General features: G+C 38.8%; 1 protein-coding gene across 15 annotated transcripts in view; it reads right to left on the bottom strand.

The window, feature by feature from the left end:
• The window catches only part of CCSER1 (coiled-coil serine rich protein 1), a 620,464-nt gene that overhangs the window by 548,557 nt on the left and 50,094 nt on the right, over positions 1-21,813 (bottom strand). For all 15 annotated transcript variants that reach the window (XR_007376361.1, XM_048941935.1, XM_048941933.1 and 12 more), the window contains one exon: positions 2,445-3,803. Coding sequence is in view for 14 of the 15 variants with exons in the window: in XM_048941935.1 (XP_048797892.1) it covers positions 2,445-3,759 (1,315 nt within the window). In the remaining variant the exon portion in view is untranslated. The remainder of the gene's footprint in view (positions 1-2,444; positions 3,804-21,813) is intronic.

Raw genomic sequence — 21,813 nt, 5'->3', positions numbered from 1 at the left:
TTGCATAAAACTATATAGGCATATATTAAGAAATGCATTGCAATGCAAATGTCCAATCTGGTCAGACATTTGAGTCACATTTTATGATGCTGTCAACCACTGAAATCTGCCCTCAGACCAACCATGGAAGAGAAAGTACTGTTACATAAAGTGTACAGAAATACTTTACATTGGCACCCAGTTTTAAATACTATTCAGTGTTCAAAAAACGTCTGTTGGCAACAATAACAATACTTTTAATTACATCTCTCCCAACACTACAAACTTTCGCTATGCTCATTTTATTTCACAGAACAGGATTTTCTGCACTTTTTCAGGCATCCATAAATGTGTTTGATCACTTTCTAATTTTAAATAAATTCTTCACTATACAAATTGGAAAAAAAATGCATTTGGAATAAAATTAAAAAACCATAATAATTAATCATCGACTTTTAAGTAGTGCAGTATTAGCTGGAGTGTTTCACTGAATATTAAGTTCATTTACAAAAGTCTAGTACACTTCCAACACTAGTTAGCTGTCTTACAGGCATACACATTAAGTATACAATTGCTGATGCATGATTAGAAATACACACAATTTGCAACTGATCACTTTGAGACACTCCTTGTTTTTCATTGTAACTACTCCACTCTACTAAATCAGATTAATAAGTATGAGCCCATTTCACAAGTGAGCCAAAGAAGAAAAGCCAAAGTGCTCAGAACAGATAACATACTTAAATTGAAACACCATTTTTTTTTGTCCCACCTGAGTAAGGTTCAAGATAAAAAGGTCTCCTCCCATGAAAGCTAATTTAGGGGATTAATTTGATGTTACGTATCCATTTATGAACAAGATATCTAACAATCCAGTACAGTGAAAAATAACTGAAGAGTAAGATTGCTTCCGATTGCTTAAAATCTACATGACTAAGTAAATGTCCAGGCTTCTCCAAGAGAATGCTGTGGGAGATAGCGTAAAATGCTGTGCTGAAATCTAGGTAGACTACATCAACAACCTTTCTCCCATCCACAGTGCAGGTCACCTCATCATTGCAACACTGTAGAGGGAAGTCAAGTTGGTCAAGCATGACATGCCAAGCTGGCTAGGCCTGATCCCCCTGGTTGTCCCACAGAAGCTGTGTGATCACACTTCAGATGGCGTATTTTATAACCTTCTCCAACACTGAGGTCAGGCTTCCCCTGAATCTTCCTTCCAGCCCTTCTTGTAGATGGGTCTCACACGGCAAGTCTTCAGTCATCTGGGACTTTCCAGCTGACCAGGACTTCTGATAAATGATGCAGAGTGGCTTGGTGAGCACTTCTGCCAGTTTCTTCAGTACCCTCAGCTAGATCCCATCCAGTCCCATAGACGTGTAATAGTCTAGGGGAAGAGCAAATCACTGTTTCCTCCTGAATTACAGGAAGTATTATTCACAAGAGTGGTCCTGTGAGTGGAACTTCGTGCTTAAAACTTAGTTTCCAGCTTCTATGATACTCAGCCTTTCCTGACCAGACTTGCAAACAGTTGTACAAATCTGGCACAAGTCAAAGTCAACAAATGCCTGTATTTAAGTGGCATGATCTAGGCTGAAGCGCATGGAAAACAAAGCCAAAATGACAGAAGTTCCACAAGTTATCAGATACTACATCTCAGGTTGATATTAAACATGGTTCTTTCAATCAGAGCAGAGAATGATTTTCTTTGAGATTTTACTTACAATTTTCTATAAACTGAGATTGAGGAATAGCTTATTCACTCCATCTTGTTAGTATTTTCAAACTCTTTTTTGAAAGTTAAAGACCCAGCTGATCGTTAACATTCTCCATTATACAATCTGTGAAATGACCATCTGCACAGCGCTATTTCAGATAGAAACAGCAATATACTATTTTATTCTGTCACTGTAACATTCCCTTCAAGCTACTTAACAGCATCATTTCATCACAGCATAAAAGCATGTGAATATCAGGAACTTTTGAAACCTAGAGTATTGCAAGATACAAAGTAAATTATTGTTCATAATCAGCTAAAGGAGGCTTATTTTTTGGCAATTTTTCTTCGCCAAACAACAAGCCTTCAACTCAAGTCCAAAATATGCATGCCTCAAAAATCCCACAATTTCCATTCAACAAGAGGCAAGAATCAATTTTCTTTCTTAATGCATTTCGTATGTAAAGAAAACAAAGATACCAACATCACTGAGAGATGTTATTATTACTAAATGGTAAAACCCGAATCCCAAAAAAACAACGGTTTTTGTTTTATACCTTTTGTTATTCTGATTTAAGCTTGATTTTGGAGGAAAACACAATTCATAACTTCTCACCTTTCTAGATAGCACTGACAATGCTAAACTAATACTTAACGACCAAACAATCTCTAAATCATAACTAAGGGGAAGAAGAAAGCAAGTCAACTTCAAAACCATCAAACCTCACAATTAAATAAGAGTACATACCGTTAGGATGTTGTGTTTCATATCCCTGTTGCGTTTTAAAGGACTGTGATTCAGAACACTGAATAATCTTAGGCTCTGTTACAGGAATTGTTTCTCTCTTGTGCTTGGAGAAAGTGATTTCCTCTTGGTCCCCACTCAACTCCTTAGCTGCTGGAGAGTGCATCCCCAGTTCTTCTTTATGCTGTAATGCAAAGGTTTCTAAATTCACCTTTGCTGAGTTCATTTCTCCTTTGTGCCTGGCATCTGTAACATGTAGTTCATTGGCTTGCAATGATACTTTTGTTTGATTAGCAGCTGAAGTTTTGAAGAAAGTATTAGATTCAACACTACACAAGCTTGCATGACTTGCAGGAGATACAGCAGCAGACTGGCAAGGACTTCCCACATAATCCATTTCCTTCACCGGAACAGCAGCAGGATTAAAGATTATCTGAGAGGTAGAGACACTATGGCCAAAATCCTCTGCTAGCAGCACGCCATTCCCACTGCTGGGCAGAGCATCAACCTCTGAAACAGAATCCTCCGTCAAGGTTATGAAGTCAGAGGGGGTCTGGACAGCCGTGAGGTCAGCCGAGAGCAGTGGAGACTGCAAAGCACTCCCCATGCACTCCATCACCTCAGCTGAGCATGGAGAAGAGGACGTGGCAATCACTGGCTCACTTTCAACATAGGATTTTATCTCCAGCATGCACCCAGTCTGCTGCACAGAAGAAACTGATTGACTCTGTGGAACTGGTTTGGAAAACTTGTAGTGCGATGAGAAAGATTTAGGGAGAAGTTTTCGTGTGGACTGTTTGACAGAGTAGCGGCTCTGTTCCTCCACAAAGCCAGAATCGTCACCCTCATTTTTGCCAGAGCTTATACAATTTATGAAGACATTCTTATTAGCTGAAGATTCCTTTCCTTTTTCGAAATCATCTGTCAAAGACCTTGTTATCTTCTTGCTACGCGAACTGCCAAAACTAACCGAATGCCTTCCTCTGCTTTTAATGTGTTCCTCCAGGCACAGTTTTTGAAAAGTACTGAGAGAGGGCTGGGCACCATTTGAGATGTTAACATTCTGGCTGGCGGCATCAGGCTTTTGCTCCCCCCCCTTCTTGTTATGGAAGCTAATGGAAGGAGTTCGGAATATGCTCCGGCGCTTGCCTGTGCTCCCTGAGCTGGAGTTAGTGCTGGATGGGGAGGAGGTGTGCACACCCACAGTGCTGGCAGAGGAAGGCGAAGAAGGGAGGGAGTCATGTCTCCGGCTAATACTTCTTCTGAATATTGGCAACCGAGACACTAGAGTCGATCGCCTGGATCCTGAGTCCCCCATTAGGGCACGAGGCGCTCACACTTCTTCACAACCAAGAAATTAATCTGGGGTGAGAAAGAAAGACAGAGAATAATAATTCAGCCTAAAGGCCAAGTGAACAAGTTAAGTCAGCCAAAACACTTGAGACATCAAAGGCTATCTTACGTACAACTCCATCTCATTGTATATTACTACAATTTCAGTTATTTTGATCTGCAGCACCAAAATCCTAGTAACTGAGCAAAGATGTGGCTCAAAACATTCTACACAAGATATACAATTGTATACATTATGCAATGCATATCATACTGAGTAACAGTATAAATCTACATGATACACAGATAGTTCACCCAAATATCCTTTGTTATGTAAGTTCTTAGAACAAGCCTCCCAATAAAATATAGCTACTAAAGGTAATAGGCACCATCTTTGAGCAAACAAAATGCTAGTGTTGCAATCACGCTCACCAACACCCATTCTTCCTAGAGAATGTTAAGTTCTAGAAATTCACTGTCAAAATGCAAGATCATGTTGATAGATTCCAACTTTAAAATTCCATTTTAACAGTTGTGTAAGATCCTTTTGAAGTGTTTTTTCATGCTTAAAAATCAGATGTTTTTGCAGGTTTTTATTAATCAGCAAAACATGTTTTGTACACGCGTTTGGCATCTTTCAATATTTAAGCAATAAAATATTGTATAAACAGCACTGCGGATATAACTACAACAAAATTAATCTTTAAGAAATACACAACAGTTGTTCCTCCTTTTGGTTTTTGCTATATTAAACTACTGTGGTGAGTGACAGGACCGCTGAGAGAACAATAAAACCAGATGATACGATCACAAGAACAAGAGAGGTCTAATGCTTAAGTGCATCTTATTGAATTGCAAGTGTTCAGCACTTAGGAAAAAATACCAGGTCATTTATCTAAGCAGTATTTGTATGTCAAGCCCAAAAAACAAATTCATTCATCTAATACAATACATATGAATGGCATGTATATTTATATAGTGTGTATGTATACACATACAAACATTCAGATACATACATATGGGTACCTATAATTACATCTATACTATGTTACTGTAAAAGTAAGAGTAATGATTAAGTTTAGAGATTGTGAGTAGACAGCTTCTGTCAGCAAGGCTCCAGTTTGAATGTGCACTATCAAGCAGCCACAATTTAAGTAGCATCAAGAATGAATTACATTTTCTAGCTTATGGAGGGAGACATAGCTTGCAAACAGCCACTGATTTCCAGAATACACTCACCATTACAAGCTAAAACCTGAGCTGGATAATACAGAAGCCCAGCAACTGAATTGACACAAATTTAAACTGTCCTGTCCTACAGGGACAGAATTGATGATACAGGCAAACAAGCAGGTTATCAAAATAGCTTTTCATCAATTAAACCAAATGACACAAGGGCTCTGATACATAAGGCCCCTCACGTTTACAATGCTAGGAGCAAAAGTACTGGCAGCAACAGAGAGGATCCAGGCCATCAGCTCACATGATGACTTAGGTTGCTCTACATTCTTCACCTGCACACAACCCAACCTACTGAAAACACGTCAGAAAGCTGCATGCAGCCCCATCTGCCCTCTCCACACAGATCTCTGCTTTTAGCTACCTTCAGATATATCGTGTTAATTCAGATATATTGTGATGTTGTTGGTGGGCTTGGGTTGGTTTTATTTTTATTGCTTTCGTAAACATGTGCTTGCAGGCATACAGATGTGTGCAGACAACACAAGATTATTCAACAAGACTATGAAGGCCCTTCATAGTATTTTCATAAGACATCATAATCACTGAAAAAAGCTTTTAGAATGTAGTGTTACAGCTGCAGTAGATAGGCCAAATATTTTTAAAAATATTAAATTGCTATGGACTTTGTTATGCTCAAATCATTATTTACTCCCATTGTCTGCTCTCTGGCCCACATCTTAAGTATCAGTTCACTAGAGATCAAGTCCTCCTATTGTGTAATTAGGAAATGAACTCAATAGAGAGTCAAAGGAAGTATAAAAAGGAGAAAAAAAAGCACATGTTATTTCATTTGCAATAAGAAATCTGTGTCTAAATAATAATAGACATTATTCCTATCAACCAATCCTGATGTCACTGCCCAGGTAGCAGTTCTTAATGGAATTCCTTTCTCTAGCAGCAGATAACATAAATGGTATTTGCTCATTCATTCTGCCTTGCCTCTTAAAGGCAGAGCACACACAGGCTGTCAACACTTCTATCATCCAGGCAGCAGAAATCCTCACGCATTAAATAAGCTCATTACAATAAGGTATAAGCTCATTATAATCAACTATAAGCTCATTAAAACATTTACCATTCTTTCTAGGGAAACAATGGCTATCATAAAACATTTCTGAAAACAAACAGCCATGCATACAGGAATGCTTAATTGCATATGTGGGACAATGTCAATGTTCAGCCCTGAGTCAAAATGATTGTTCTACTTGCAATATAGAAAAGATATACATTGATATACACAAACAGTTAAAAGACTTTTTTCCTTAATACAGGAGGGTTATAAACTGCCATCTGTGTTCTACTATTAACTATATTAAAGCGGTGGTGCTCCCTTTCAGTCTTCACATGCACCTTAATTGTGTTTACTATTTTATAGTGGTAAATCTTAGAGTGAAATTCAGTTCAGCTATGCTGTTATTCTCTACATAGAAAAATGTTTATTCTATACCAAGCCACTAAATATCTATATCCAATATTCTTACCTCTACTGACAAAGTTCTTAAAAAGCAAAAATAAAGGAAAAAGAAAACAATAGAGAAATATCTTTGAATGACAGATAGCTTTTGCCCTTGCAGACCAATCTGTCAATTAACTTGGACTTTTCCTACAAAAATCACAGCTACTCTGATCCGGCACATTAATTCTAGGACCTACCGCAAAGCTTCTTTTACCTTCAAGAAACAACAGCCTTGTTAGAACAGTAGCTATAATACTAGTCAAGCAAACAAGAAGGATCTACAAAAACAAAGCAGGCAGGTCTAGGATGGCTTTCCATTGTATCAGCATCCTTGCTTAAAAAAATATATATTTTGCACAACCATCACATCATATGAGTCAAAATATAATCTGAATGATGTTTAATATAGAGGTCAGAACACATGATACAACTTGGGACGGATTTTTGATGCACATTATTTCATGTGGTATAATATAATACTAAGTATGATATTATGAGAAAAAAAATAAGTAACCTGTCTTTAAAACATTTAGTTGCAGTCAGAATAATGATGGATTATCCCATGATCTGCTGTTCCTCAACACCAATGAAAATTAAGAAACATGCAAAGTGTGAAGCAGAATGTGAAAGAGACTTTTTCCCCATTCTTAGCAATTTTAATAGTTAATCAGATGTAAATAGTTTCTTTTCACAAAAGAAAAAAATAAAATTCTGATTAATCTCAAAAAATATACTGAAGTCATGTACTTCATTACAAGAGAAAACCCAGCGGGCAAGTTTGTTTTACTTCTTCCCATATGAAAGATCTTAGGAGAAACAATCCAAACACACAGTATTATACAAAATATGTAAATGAACAGGGTAAGAATTTTACAACATGCTCTGTACTTTCTAAGTTGTACCTTAACAAAAGAAAAAAATGACTTTCAACTTCTAGCTAGTAAAGGTAGAAAAAGTAAAGTACAAGTGTTTGAAATGGGTAAAAGTTAGCTAAACAGTACCCAGTGTCTTCAGAGAAATCTATTGGCTGACCATCAGCTGAACAATTGACCCCAGTACTTTTAATTTCCCCTTCTGCAGAGAGTTACTCACAGAGCTGTGCCAGTGCACACTAGGTATTTCAGAGAGCAGCTCCAGCTGGGGTGTTTACACACCAGTAGATGGAGCAGTCGTTCTGCTTTTTAACTGATCACAAATACAACAAAGCATTAACACCTTCTGCACTTCTCACAGTCTTTAAGACAAATTTAGGACCTGAAATTGTGAATTTTACCATTACCATAAGTATATGCCCACACTAAAATCTAATAGATGCTTATTCAACAAATAATTGTCATGTGTAGGCCTACAAATGTTTTTCCACTATAAAGTACTACCTCTAAACATTTTCTAAACAAATCTTTCCTAAAGATTTCCTCCTTAAAGACATATCTTCTAGAAATATTAAACAGTATCTGCCACACCAAGTTGAAAACAGGATTAGCTGTCTAAAAGTCTAAATGGGAAGCTAAATGACAAACACCTGAAAGGCCCTGACCTTTACTCAAAATAAGAACAGAAACAGTGAATCAGGAATCATCTACTAGACGAAACACACAGGACTACTGTGAATATTTGTACAGAGAACATGAGTGATCATCCTGTAATGTCTCCTGCACCACTGAGATGTCTGCAGGGACCACTTGGCTCCAGACTTGCAGAGACATGACATTGACCCCAGGGTACTACAGGAACCTGAACTAACTCCCAAATAAACACATATGAAATAAATACATTTCATTTTCAGTCAATCAACAGAAGTCTGGTGCAGCTCACGCACTCATGATGAATTGCCCATTAACACAGCAGGCAGCTTCAAAGTCTGCGTATGCCACACTTACGTACTAAGCAGCTAAGCACTACTGCCTTGAATATTACTCCAATTTCACCAAATTTTGTTTCAATCTCATTTGTGTCTCCATCATATTTATTTCATTTTGCTTTTTTCCTTTGCATAGCCCATCAAATCCATTAAAATACTCATTTTCCATTCAAAACAAACTTCTGTGTATAAACCCGTCTATAAACCCATTGTGGAACAGCTGCCACAGCTGCATTTTCTGTGTTTGATTTTAGAAGCTAGATTGATCTTGGCAATCACTTATGAGTTTGATTTTTCCTCAATAGTTATTTATAAGCCGAGAAAGACTAACCAATATAGAGAGTTGAACTTCCACAAAGTTCCTCATGTCTACACATGCATACAATGCAACACATCTTTTCCTCTCTGTATTGCACTGTGTGTGTTTATCAGGAAGAAGGGGAAGAAAAAACGATACTTTAGGTAAAAAAAAAAAAAAAAAAAAAAAAGAGATTTCCCTCAGGTTCACAAGTTCAGGAGTCCATGCTTATTTTTTTTTTCCGGAATATTAGTGCTTTCAGAAGCAACAAAGGAAGAAAGCAAATTTATTTGGAGGAAGTTAATTTTAAGTCACACATACATCAACACAGCTGTCTCCAGTTCTGACTGCTCAAGTACAAAAAAGAACGACAGCATTTGTAAGTCTTGAACTCCTACCCACTGAGTGCGAGATTTTACCTATATCCTCTTTTGACTTTAAATTATGAAGTAAGCGTTAACATGAAATAAGTCATATGGCTTATTTACTCATAATCACTAAGTAAACAAATAGGGAAATTGAACTCTTAAAAACTTGCAGGGCATTGCTCTTCCCTATGTGAATTTCAAATGTCCAGTACCTTAAACGCCTCTGCCACTTTCTAGCATCTACCTGCATTCCTGGTCAACTGGAAAGGTCCCAAAGGATTGTAAGCTTGCCAGCACAACTCCCATCTACAAAAAGGATCGTAAGGAGGACCCAGTGAACTACAGGCCTGTCAGCCTGATTACAGTGCCAGGGAAACTTATAGAACAGGTCAGCTTGAGTGGGATCACACAGCATGTGCAGAACAGCCAGGGAATCAGGCCCAAGCAGCATGGTTTCATGAAAGGCTCATGAAAAAACCTGCTTAACCAACCTTATCTCATTGTATGATCCAGTGACCCACCTGATGGATGAGGGAAAGGCTGCTGATGTGGTCTACCCTGACTTCAACAACATCTTCAACACTATCTCCCACAGCATTCTCCTGGAAAAGCTGGCAGCCCATGTCTTGGACAGATACACTCTTTGCTAGGTAAAGAACTCACGAGATGGCCAAGCCCAGATAGTGGTGGTGAATGGAGTTAAATCCATGTGGTAATTGGTCCCGAGTGATGTTTCTCAAGGGAAGGTACTGGGTCTTGACCTGTTCAACATCGTTATTGATTACCAAGATGAGGGCATTCAGTGCATCCTCAGTAAGTCTACAGATGACACCAAGCTGGCAGGAAGTATCAGAACTGCATGAGGGTAGGAAGGCCCTACTAAGGGATCTAGTCAGGCTGGGTTGAGGCCAACAGGATGAAGTTCAACAAGACCAAGTCGGATCCTGCACATTGGCCCCAACAACCCCTGCACCTGGAGTATGTTGAGTTTTGAGCCCCTTACTACTAGACAGACGTCAAGGCCCTGGAACATGTCCAGAGAAGGGCAACAAAGCTGGTGAGAGGTCTGGAGCACAAGTATGATGAGGAACAGCTGATGGAACTGGGATTGTTTGTTTGGATAAGAGAAGGCTCAGTGAAGACCTTATAGCTCTCTACAACTATCTGAATGGAAGCTGTGGTGACGTGGGGGTCAGCCTTGTCCATTTAACTAGTCATGGGACTAGAGGGAATGACCTCGAGTTGTGCCAGGGGTTGATCAGGTTGGATATTATGAGAAACTTCTCTTCTGAAAGGGTGGTCACGTGCAGGAACAGGCTGCCCAGAGATGTAGTTGAATCATCATCCCTGGAGATGTTCAAGAAATGTTTAGATGTGGTACTAAGGGACATGGTTTAGTGGGGAAATATTGGCAGTAGGTGAATAGTTGGTCTACATGACACAGAAGGTGTTTTCCAACCTAGGTGATTCTGTAATAGTAGGTATCTCAAACAACTTCACTATAATATACAAAATATTAAGACATAGGTGAAACATTCTTTTGGGTAGTCTTCATATTCACCCTGCAGCCAGTTACTATTCAGGAAGACCTGGGATCATCTACTGGGATCAAGCGAAACTTGAATTATGTCAAGAGGATAAGCAACTGATTTTCACCTGTCCCACAGTTAGACACAAATAGGTCAGAAAAAAGGAAAGGACCTTACCATAGCGAGGTCACAGTCATACTTGTGTGCCTGCTTTTTGGTGGATTTCTCTGGAACAGAGTAAACTGCATCTCTGACCCCTATTTGTTATCTGCATTCTGGAAACGTGTACAAGACATTTCTTACAGTACCTGTTATTCACAGTATTTATCTAGCTTAATCAGAGAAGACTTGTAAATAACCTGAAAGACTATGTCTCAAAGACAGCTTATGCTTGCTTCGTGATACAAATGCCATGCCATCCAGTCCTTTACTATTTCCTGAAGTGTTAGAATACAAGCGAGTTATTCACTACTAACAAGTGGACTTAAGTCACTGAGTGCAAATGGCAATTACAGCATACAAAAACACATTGATTAACACTGAGAGATACCTTTGGCAGACAGAGAAATGTCAATCTGGTAACCATGCTGAATGGCATCATCCTTCCTATCCACAATACAAACGGTAGCATTCATGTAATAACAGAGAATCTTGCTCAATGAAAAGTTTAATAAGAATTGTAAGTTCAGATCTCACACTAAACTTAGGATTTAGTCAGTTTACAGGTGGTTTTTTACAGGTCATTTACAGGTGGTGATTTAATTTACAGCTGAATAGATTAAGCCCCACTTTTAACTTGTGTGTACACATTTTGTTCCTTACTACATGCAGTCTTTCCTTACTTTTATGCATGAATAAATACTTAAGACAATCCTAAAAAGAAAAGCCATCAAGAACCTTCCTGCTTCTTCACGCAGTAAGACCAGCTGCAACGTGCCCAAAGGGCACTGACCCGTTCATACACTGGCAAATAATAGAGCCATCATTTCACCCAGATCAGGACACTAGAGCAGGACAGACTCTTTGCCAGCTTCTTACTCTGCAAATGAAGTGGAACAGATCACCATCACATAAGTCGCTATTCTTATATAAAATACACGAAGTAACACAACCCTAGCTCTATACCAGCACTACACTGTCACATTAGATCCGCAAAATAAAATGCCAACGCTAAAGTTTCCACAGGCATGCAGAGCACCTCTATCAGCTTTCTCATTAAACAACAACTTCAAATATTCTGCTGGCTCACAAGACGTCATAAGCATTTTTAAAGCACAATCCAGCTCATTTGTGTTGACACTACTGATTTCAAGTTCTGCTCTAATGCGTTTGTTCCAAAATCTGTCATTCAATATACTGCAAATTCATATCTCTTGTTGCCTTCAAGCAACCATCTCACAATTCCCTTAGCCCTTTGTGGCCCCAGTAGGATTGAATGCCTTTATTCCACACTCTCCCTTGTCTGTTCCTCTTATTTTCCAGAACCACAACTTCACTGTCATTCAGCAATTTATTTTTTATTCTTAAAGTTAAGTTTCATGCAGTTTTCCTAGTTTAGCTGCTTTTCAGTCTAAAGAGCTGCTTGCTTCTGCTATGCACATGGCAGCCCATGACAACAACAGCAAGTGTCATTTATTCTTCTCTGTGGCTGGCTGAGTATGTGATTCAGTTTTTATCTGCATTAAAAAATGGACCATGTGGCTCCACTGAAGTGACTCATGCCGATTTATAACACTTGGCCTCTCCCCTCCATAACTCTCAGTCACCCCACTGGCAGTTTTCCTTTCACTCTTAAAAAAACAATCCTTGCACATGTACTAGCTAATTAGCCTAGTACACAGACTCCCTTGTTTTAGTGGATGGAAGCTGGGTTTTGTTTGTCTCTGTCTTTTTCATGCTGACCAGTGCAGGAAGAAACCTATTTCTATCATTTTAATCATCTATAATTAAAATTGACAAATCCCTAAGGAATTAATCATGCAATTCTGAAGATCCATGAGCTTCACTCCTACTTTTACTTAAGCATCTGCTTAAGCTGCTGTTAAAAACAACACCAAGACAGAGGGATGCATAGCCACCTTCCATCCTTACCTGGAAAAGGACTGGGCAACAAAAACTCTGCCAGAAGAGCCAAATAAATTGAAGAATTTAAGAAATAAAATACACAAAGGTAGTTAATAGAGTTCACCAAAGTAAATCATGGAGATCCTGCCTAACTTCAAGCAGATTTACAGATTGGTCTTCGATGAATAGCAAAGCAAGGCAGTTGTAGAACAGCAGCTGCTGACTATGTTACCATGAAATAATATTTCATTAAGAGCAACAGGAGTGAAAATGCTCTCTTCGAAATTCCCTGAAGTTCAGCAGATGAAAACAACAATTCCCAAATCATGCTTTGAAAGATGAACTGAAAATTCTCAGACTAGTCACAGCTTGCTAACGTGATTCCTGCTCCCCGTGGGCATCACCAGACTTAAGTTGTGTTCCTCATGGGGCTGAATATTAAATACATTCATAATTTCCAACCCTGGTATTATGTAATTTTAATTGCTAACTAATTGCTTTAGTTTCATTTTGTTTAAGTATTTTACTAGACATAATTTTTGTAGGAAGAATACCTTTTTACTAATAAATCCACTAAATTTAGAAATAAATCACAATACTCATGTTTTGCTGAAAACTTCAGTAAATCTCAGCAATGACTCAAGGCTATTCCCCTTTCGATTTGCTGAAATACAACGATTTCCAAGTTAGATTCAAATAAGTCTAATATATCCATCTTTTCACTAACAATACAAGAGACGGAAACCCCAGATGAAAATTATCAGGACAATTAAATATATTCATACACTCTAATTGTGACTGTGAGCTGTTAATCAAACATGGGAACACTGTGAGACTTATTTCTATGGCAGTGAGTCTATTTAAGAACAGAAAGTGTGGCACACTTCATGAGATACAAGTGCCATAGCAGGTAATCTCCAGAAATACACACCCCCAGCTTATGCACACACATTAAATACTGGAGGTTAAGAAGCTCTAAGCAAAAAACTGCTTTGTGACCGAGACACTTCTGACAACCCTCCTTATCAATTACATGGAGAACATATTGAACTGTCACACAGGTATTTTACTTCTGTGCTGTAAATGCAACTTCAGACATTTAGATGAAAAGAAGGCCTTAGTAAAAATCTTCTTGCATTACCAGATAACTATGAAGTACTATACCATAAACAGTTTGTAGAAATCAACACTTTTAACTTTGTGTTTAGATCTCATATTTTAAAACAGCCAAACAAAGGTCTTCGGATGACAGTATACTTAGGAAAGTTTTATTAATTAAGAAGTAAAACAGTTTCTCAAATTTTCTACAATTTTGTATACATATATCTTCATTAAAATTATTCACGCTAACATAATGCCTTACAAACTTATCACAATTCCAGTAGTCATCTGTATGATATGAAGAAGAAGCAACTTATTTGCTGCTATTGTCAAAGAGTTAGCACTCAGGTCAGTACTGCATCAAGAGAAGGTAAAGCAGATGAGACATGGAGGAAAACCACCCTTAGGGAAGAATAATATGTATGGGGAAATAATGATTATATCAAGGCAGATATCCCTTGATTTCCAGTAAAGGAAAGCTGTATAGTGGCTGCTATGAACAAATGACTAAGTCTCGTTTTATCCAAATTGCTTAAGAAGCAAAAAAAAGTGAAAAAATAGGCAACAAAGGGTTTATATGTTCAATTAAATGTCTTTTACAATTGCTTCTTGTTCTAAAGCTTATCACTTCTCTCAACTGATATCTGCTACCTGAATCCGCCTCCATCACAACTTCTGAACAGTTTTAAAGAGTAATCTCCACAACTGATCAGATCGGGCAACAGTTAACCTTACAAGGTAAGGTTTTCAAGGTTTCTACTTTATGTTCCTGGATGTCAGTGGTAAGCCTATGTTGGCTTCAATCAAAACAAAGTTCTGTAGTTTGAAAGTGCCCACAATCAACCTCCATCCTAATGTCTTCTAAGGTAGTAATTATTACTTTCCTTTAGCATTAAATGCAACTCTCAAAGCTAGGGTTGTCTTCTGAGCAATCAGATACACTGAAAGCATTTTCATAAAAGCACGACTCCTGGAAGTTTAACCAGAAAATTAACTTCTCACTAGGGAACTGTGTCCCTTTGTACTCTGCCCCTTGGCTGGAAAGACTACGAGCAGAGCAGACTACATCAGACCTACAAGTTACACAGGGAAACCAACAGCTGTTCCTTTACAATGCAACCCTTCAAAACATAAAAAATACCAATCTGGAACATGGATTTCCTCTCTTATGCAATGAAAATGGTTGGAGACTCTGTTGCAAATAGCAACAGAAAAATATTGACAGAAGTGGTCTCCCATGGGGGCTATTACATTGGTGACCTACCTCAAGGTAGAAGAACATAGAATGACATAGAAGATAGAAAGTTGGGAGAAAAACAAGTTGGGTGATAAAACTAAGTCAGAACAAAGAAGAGTTCCTAGGCCATTCAGACTTCTTGCGTTGTTGCACATTTTTTATTTCTTTTTGTTGTTGTTGTTCTATCAAAAGCTATCGCACAGAGAAGTTTACTTATACTAATTGCTTAACAGCAGTATCTCAGAACCAGTTAAATCTCATGGAACTTACAGATAGGACGCTCTGAACACATGTGATATGTAGTTTTTTTGTTTTGTTTTTCTTACACTACCTCACAGATACTAAGAAATTCAACTCAGGAAACAAGGGAAGGATGTAAGCACATTCTTAACTTGGAGAATGAGAATGATGTCATCCCTAGTCAGTAAGACACTTAAAGGTAAGACAACTCTCAAAACATAAATGATTTCATTGACTTCAAGATAAGTACAATGCTAATTGCTTTGTTCAGTTAAGGAAACAAGGATATAATTTAGTCCCCTTACACTGGATGACTTGGACATCCTGCTTCTTACATTTCATACTGAAAGACAGAATAGTAAAAGCAAATTTTAAAGGTTAAATTAATTATACAGTTACTGCAAACCAAAATGCCCTACTCTGAATGTAGTTAGGCTAAGAGTTGTAATGAGTTCTCAGTGTATTTTACATAGTTGGAACAAATGAATACATTATTTTCTTAAATTTATGCGCAAATCTAATTTATATGCAGAACAATTATGAAGATCTAAGAAATGTAAAACCAAGATACCTTGTGATTCTGAGTTCAAAAAAAAATAAAAAAAATTGGAGCTATAAAAGCAGATTTAACACATTCATGTGAGAACACAAAAATGCGATTAAAAGACAGCTAAACACAGTAGGGCTCTGTGTTTTTGTGATGTTCTGAAACACTGTCTGCAATGCATAAAAGGTATCAAAAAAATCAAGTTCAGTTGCTTCCCAGTCACTTCAACAGCTCTTACTAAGTGAACAGTTTGTACATCTAATTTTTAATGCTCATTAGTTTCAGATGAAAAACAGATTCGAAAGCACGTTACTCTTCTTACACATAAATACTCACAAGATATCAACATATGCATCACTGCCCTCCAGCTCCATACAAGAAAAGGTTTTGTTGATCTGGTAGTTTTCTTTTAGAATGAGTGAAATAAGTATTTTTGTAGATCCTTTTACACAAGAACATTTTGCTAGATTTACTAGCACTGGTGAGCCTGAAGAAAGCTTGCAGGAATGCATAGGGACAGAACTTATTAATAAACAGGAGAGAAAATTCAGAAAAATAAAGCTCTGCGATCTCATTTACTATGTAGTTTCTCGCAATTGAGTAACTACAAGCTCACAGCCAGATGTTCAGAACAGCTTTAAGTATTAGCTCATTAAAGCATTTCTTCATGTCCTACTCCATTTCATCCGATCTCTAAAATTTAAACAGCCATAATGCTTCCATACTTTCAAAGCAGCCTGCAGATATTAGAAAGAGTGCCATGAATACTGTTTTGCAGTCTTCGCTGTTGTAAAAACAGTTGACTGTCCTTTTTCAGAGCCAGTCTTTTTTCCATGACCTTCCCATTCCTAGCAGTAAATATTCTTTTTTTGTAGCTCGTATTGAAAACCTTTGTTTTTCCCATTATAAGGTCACAACTTCGTATTTTCAGTAATTTTACCCTATTTTGTTTTGATGCACCTGCTTTCAGTCGAAAAAAGGTCAGAACATTTTGTTACATCTGAAAATGAAGCCCTACAGAAATGAAGGATACACAAACAACTACAAATCTCCACATACACTAGTTTTCATCCCCTAGTTATTAAGGAGCTACTAAGGATCTTTTTGTTTGCCATATAACGAAGTTCTCCTAACTCATACGAACAAATTAAAAGCAAAAAGAACAGACGGTTAAGCTACTTATTACCAGCTTTGTGAATAAGAAGTTCGTATTTGGAACAAGCATACTTGTTCAACTGTCAATTTCTTTGCAATTTTTGCAGCTTCCGCTACATTTTCTTAAGTTCAGTATTGAGAAGTGGATTACGCTCGGTGATTACTATTCTTCAGAAGAAAAGACCATATCATCTGACCAAGATGTTCCACTACTTACAACATACAATGACATTTTACAATGACATTTTTTCATCAGAAGATGTAAACTGAACCCACCATTCCAGAGAATAAAATTACCTCAACTGAATTCCAACAGCAGTAGTTAACCTAAACGGTCTTACTTTTTAAGTGTGAAGCAGCCACTTAAACACTGGAGAAGTACACTTGTTATTCTCATGGGGGTATGCAAAGACAGCAAAAAAGAAAAACATCAATCATGAACACAAACCTGTAGAGTGCCCGAGTGACCGAGATGAGCCTGGGCATCCCAGCTAGTATAGTAAGTAGTGTGGTCATCAGAATTAGGGAAGAAATTGTCCCACTGTACTCAGCCCACACCTTGAGTTCTGTGTTCAGTTCTGGGCCCATCACTACAAGACAGACATTGAATTGTTGAAACACATTTAGAGAAGAGCAACAAAGCTGGTAAAGGGACTAGAAATCAAGAATTATGAGGATTGAGTGAGGGAACTGAACCTGTTTACTCTTGAGAAAAGGAGGCTGAGGGGAGGCTTCATCACTCTTTACCACTGTGTGGAAAGAGATTACAGTGAGGAGAGCATTGGTCTCTATTCTCAGGTGACAAGTGACAGGACACAAGGAAATGGCCTCAAGCTGCACAAGAGAAGGTTTAGATTGGATTTCAGGAAGAATTTCTTCACAAAAATGGTGGTTAGGTATTGGAATGGACTGCCCAGGGGAGTGTTGGAGCCTGCACCCCTGTAGGTTCTTAGAACTAGGGCAGACATGGCACTTAGGGACGTAGTATAGTGGTGAACTTGTAAAACATTAGGTGATGGTTGGACTTGATGATCTTATGGATTTCTTCCAACCTGAATGATTCTATTAATCTGGAGCAAGCAAACACTCTGTGGAAGTTTCGACATGAGAGTTAAATATATTAATAATTAGCTTAGTAGCTCTCACAATTCCTAACTGTTAACTGCATGTCACACAGTAAGAAATTGCTTTGCAATTGCAAACCATCCATTTAAGCAAGTACTTCACCTGCAGACTCTCTCTGGATTCTGGAAAAACTGTACCAACAAAACAACGCAGAGGAGTTCCAGTTCACAGGAGAGAAATGTTTGAAGGTAACGAAAGAGAGCTCTGTTGCTGGACAGCAGCTGCCAGTATCAGAGCAAGCAAACTCACTGCTTTAGCACAATAAAATACATTTTCTATGAAATTTCTGTAATTTAAGAAGTGTTACCAAGACATTGAAATAGTGACAGCACCATGCTTTCTGCCAGCTTGGATAAGATATTGAGAAACAGACACACAGCAGGCTCAATCAAACAGTCCTACTGACATCTCCTGGAAAAAAAAAAAAATCACCATTCTATGCAGGGAGGCAATGAGTACTTTTAAAAATCCAGTATATCTTATAGCTGCTAACATAGGCAGCAGCAAGAAACTAAAACTTCCCCAGATGTAACTCCATAAACATACATTCAATGCCCATGATGACATAGGCACTGATGACATAGGACAGAAAATGCAGTTCTCATTCATTTTCTTTTGTCAAGACTATATTTCACAGAGGCAAGTCTAACATATGCCACATGCAAAAGGCGACTGAGAAATGAAGTAAGAATCATCCAGCATCCGACAGGGACAGGCTGCAACTCAATAAAGGAACGGAATGGAAATGAAGTCCCTTAAAAAGCTAAATTTGTCTCATTGCTGTATATACCATGCTCAAGCATGCCAGAAGCAGAGTGGTGGTCCCGTCAAAAAGCCCACACTGCAATCCAGTGCACATGAAGGAGTGGAAGGATCACCCTGGGATCCCACAGAGACAGAGGCCCCCACAATGCAATCAGTATCCACATTTGTACACTGAAATGCAGTGATGTGCATGGACGAGTTCTCCAAAGGGCGGCTGGGGCTCTGCTATGCACATGCAGTACAACTTGACATCCCTCTGCTTGGATGAACTATAAGCCTACTACCGGCACAAGGAAAATAACTAGGAGATGCCATGCTCCCTCTGATGACTTTTGCCTTTGATTTTCCTGTCCTGAGGTGGAGGGACAGCTGCTGTTTTGCAGCTCAACCACCCCTCCACCAGCCAAGTTCAGGACTGCTTTTAGGAAACCCTAGTTTATTTTTATCTGTGCCAGTACAGCCCAAGAACACCATGGTGCTGGTGCTGCTAGCAATAACACTCCTGCCTCACTGCCCATGGGCATGGTTCTGAGGGCAAGAATGGGTCAGGAGACGTTGGGACAATGTCTCTCCACTGGCTCCTCATTTTAGAGCACAGCTCCAAGGGCTTTAGTATGGGCCCCAGTGGGTTGGTAGACCCTCCATGAAGGTACAGCCATAGGAGCAGCAGGTCATGAAATCTGGCTCTCCAGGCCTTGCCTCCCCTGCTATAACCTCTCCTAGTTCCCAGATCACTCACCAACTGGTGCTGGTGCCACTACTCAGTCACTGCTCAGATACCAGTGATGCTGGTGACTTGACTGAGGTCAGGTCAGGGTGACAGACAAATCAAATTGAAGGAGAGCGCAGTGCTTAGCCTGAGACATTCCCAAACTCACATGCTCTGCTTGCCCTCCCTGTTCTCTAGGGCACCTTTGTCCATTCAGGGTAGCCTTCCTACGTCACAGTTGTATGGGATATGGATCCCCAGGACATGAGTGAACTGGACATAAGCACAGGAAGCTAAAGCTACTATCTGCCCTACCCACCATCCTAGCTTGGTCCTTCATTTGACCACCTGCTCAATATTATTGTATACTTTTAGAAGATTTTGATGTATTAGAATGAAAGCATGCATTTGCTTTTTCTCATTCTCTTGTGTAAGAGAGAATGATTATAAACCAACAACTTCTTTTCATCTTATTTTCTTGTAACTGATTCTGATTTCAAAGGGACTTTTACAGTCATCTAGTACAACTACCCTGCAAAGAACAGGGGCACTTATAACTAGATCACATTGCTCAGAGGCTCATCCAGACTGACCTTACATGTTTTCAGAGACAGGGCACCCACCATTTCTCTGTGAACCTGTTCTAGTACTTCACTACCCTTATTGGAAAAAAAGCTTTTTCCCTACATTTAAAAGAGGGGAGATTTAGACTGGTTTGAAACTATTTCCTCTTGTATAATCACAACTGATCCTGCTTCTTTCTCAGAGCCCCCCTTAAACATACTGAAAGGTCACTATCAAGACTCCATGGAGCCTTCTCTTCTCCGGGCTGAACAACCCCAGCTCCCAGCCTGTCCTCACAGGGGAGGTGTTCCATCTCTTGAATCATTTTTGTGGCCCTCTTCTGGATGCATTCCAACATGCCCAAGTCCGTCCTGTACTGAGGCTTCCACGTTTGGATGCATTACTCCAGGTGAGGTCTCACCAGTGTAGACTGGTGTGGCAGAATCACCTCAGTCTGCTGGTCAGTCCTCTTTCAATGCAGCCCCACACACAGCTGGCTTTCTGGGCTGTGAGGACAAACTGCTGGCTCACACCAAGCTTAGCATTCACTGGTATCCCTAGGTCTTTTTCAGCAGGACTGTGCTCTATCCTTTGATCCTCCGGATTGTATTTATAGTGGCTGTTGCCATGACCTGAGTGCAAGACCTTGCACTTGGATTTGTTAAGCACCGTGAGATTCACCTGCACCCACTGCTCAATCTATCTCTCTCTGGATGGCATCCTCCAGGCATGTCAACCATTTGGCAGACTATCATGCCATCCATAAACTTGCTCAGAGTGCACTCAGTCCCACTGTTCATGCTACATTTATGTTAAAAGATGTTGAAGAGCGCTGGTTTCAAGATAGGCCTATGGAAGACACCACTCATGACCAGACTCCATCTGAACAGTATCATTGACCACAACCCTCTGGCTGCAACCATTCAAACAGTACTTTATTCACTGACTAGTCCAGCCTTCAAATTCATACTTCTCCAATTAGGGATAAGAATGTGGTGTGGGGCTGTGTTGAAAAATATTTAGGAAGGTATTTCATCCTAAAACTACTGAAATAGAATGCTCTTAATTGAACAGACAGGGAACCATTTCTTAAACAAGTAATTAAGATTAGTGGTCTCATAATTTTAGGCTTGTCCTGAAATCTGAAGCCTATGAGCTTCACCTTATAACACAAATACAGTGATTTCATCTTAGAAGAACAGATATGTTTCTAAGTCAGAGAAAGCTAGCTACCTCACTATCCTGGAAAATTGATTAGTACAATGAAAAACAAATCAACTAATATCTTTAGCAGACAGAAAAGTTGGTGACAGTTGTGCTGAATGTCAATTTGATGACAGTCTTTCTAGTGAAAACAATACCTATGCCTCATCAGAAGAGCCACAATGCATACTCAAGGGAAGTATAAAATATTAGTGTAACTAATTTAGTCTTACACAGTTTAATTACTCATCCAAACATATTACTTATCCAAGAAATATAAATGAACAGTGGAAAGATTTTTTTTTTATTCTCAGAATAAACTTTGAATACTACAGTATTAAGCTTATCAGAAAGCCTGATAAGTAAATAAAAAAACACAACCATGCCTTTCCACTTACAGCACTTCTGATAACTTTGTGAAGAACAAAGAAAGGAGTATTCAGCTTTGACTGCTTCTCAGTTAGATCAAGGATAGAGAGATCAAGCATCTACAAACTACAGAATTTCTAAAGAAAATCTGGACAATTATTGATTCGCTTCTACAGAATGAATACAAAAAATAATAAAAGAAACAAG

This window comes from Lagopus muta, chromosome 4 (assembly GCF_023343835.1).
Source record: "Lagopus muta isolate bLagMut1 chromosome 4, bLagMut1 primary, whole genome shotgun sequence".
In the NCBI taxonomy this organism is placed as follows: Eukaryota; Metazoa; Chordata; class Aves; order Galliformes; family Phasianidae; genus Lagopus; species Lagopus muta.
This window is presented reverse-complemented; position numbering and strand designations above follow the sequence as displayed.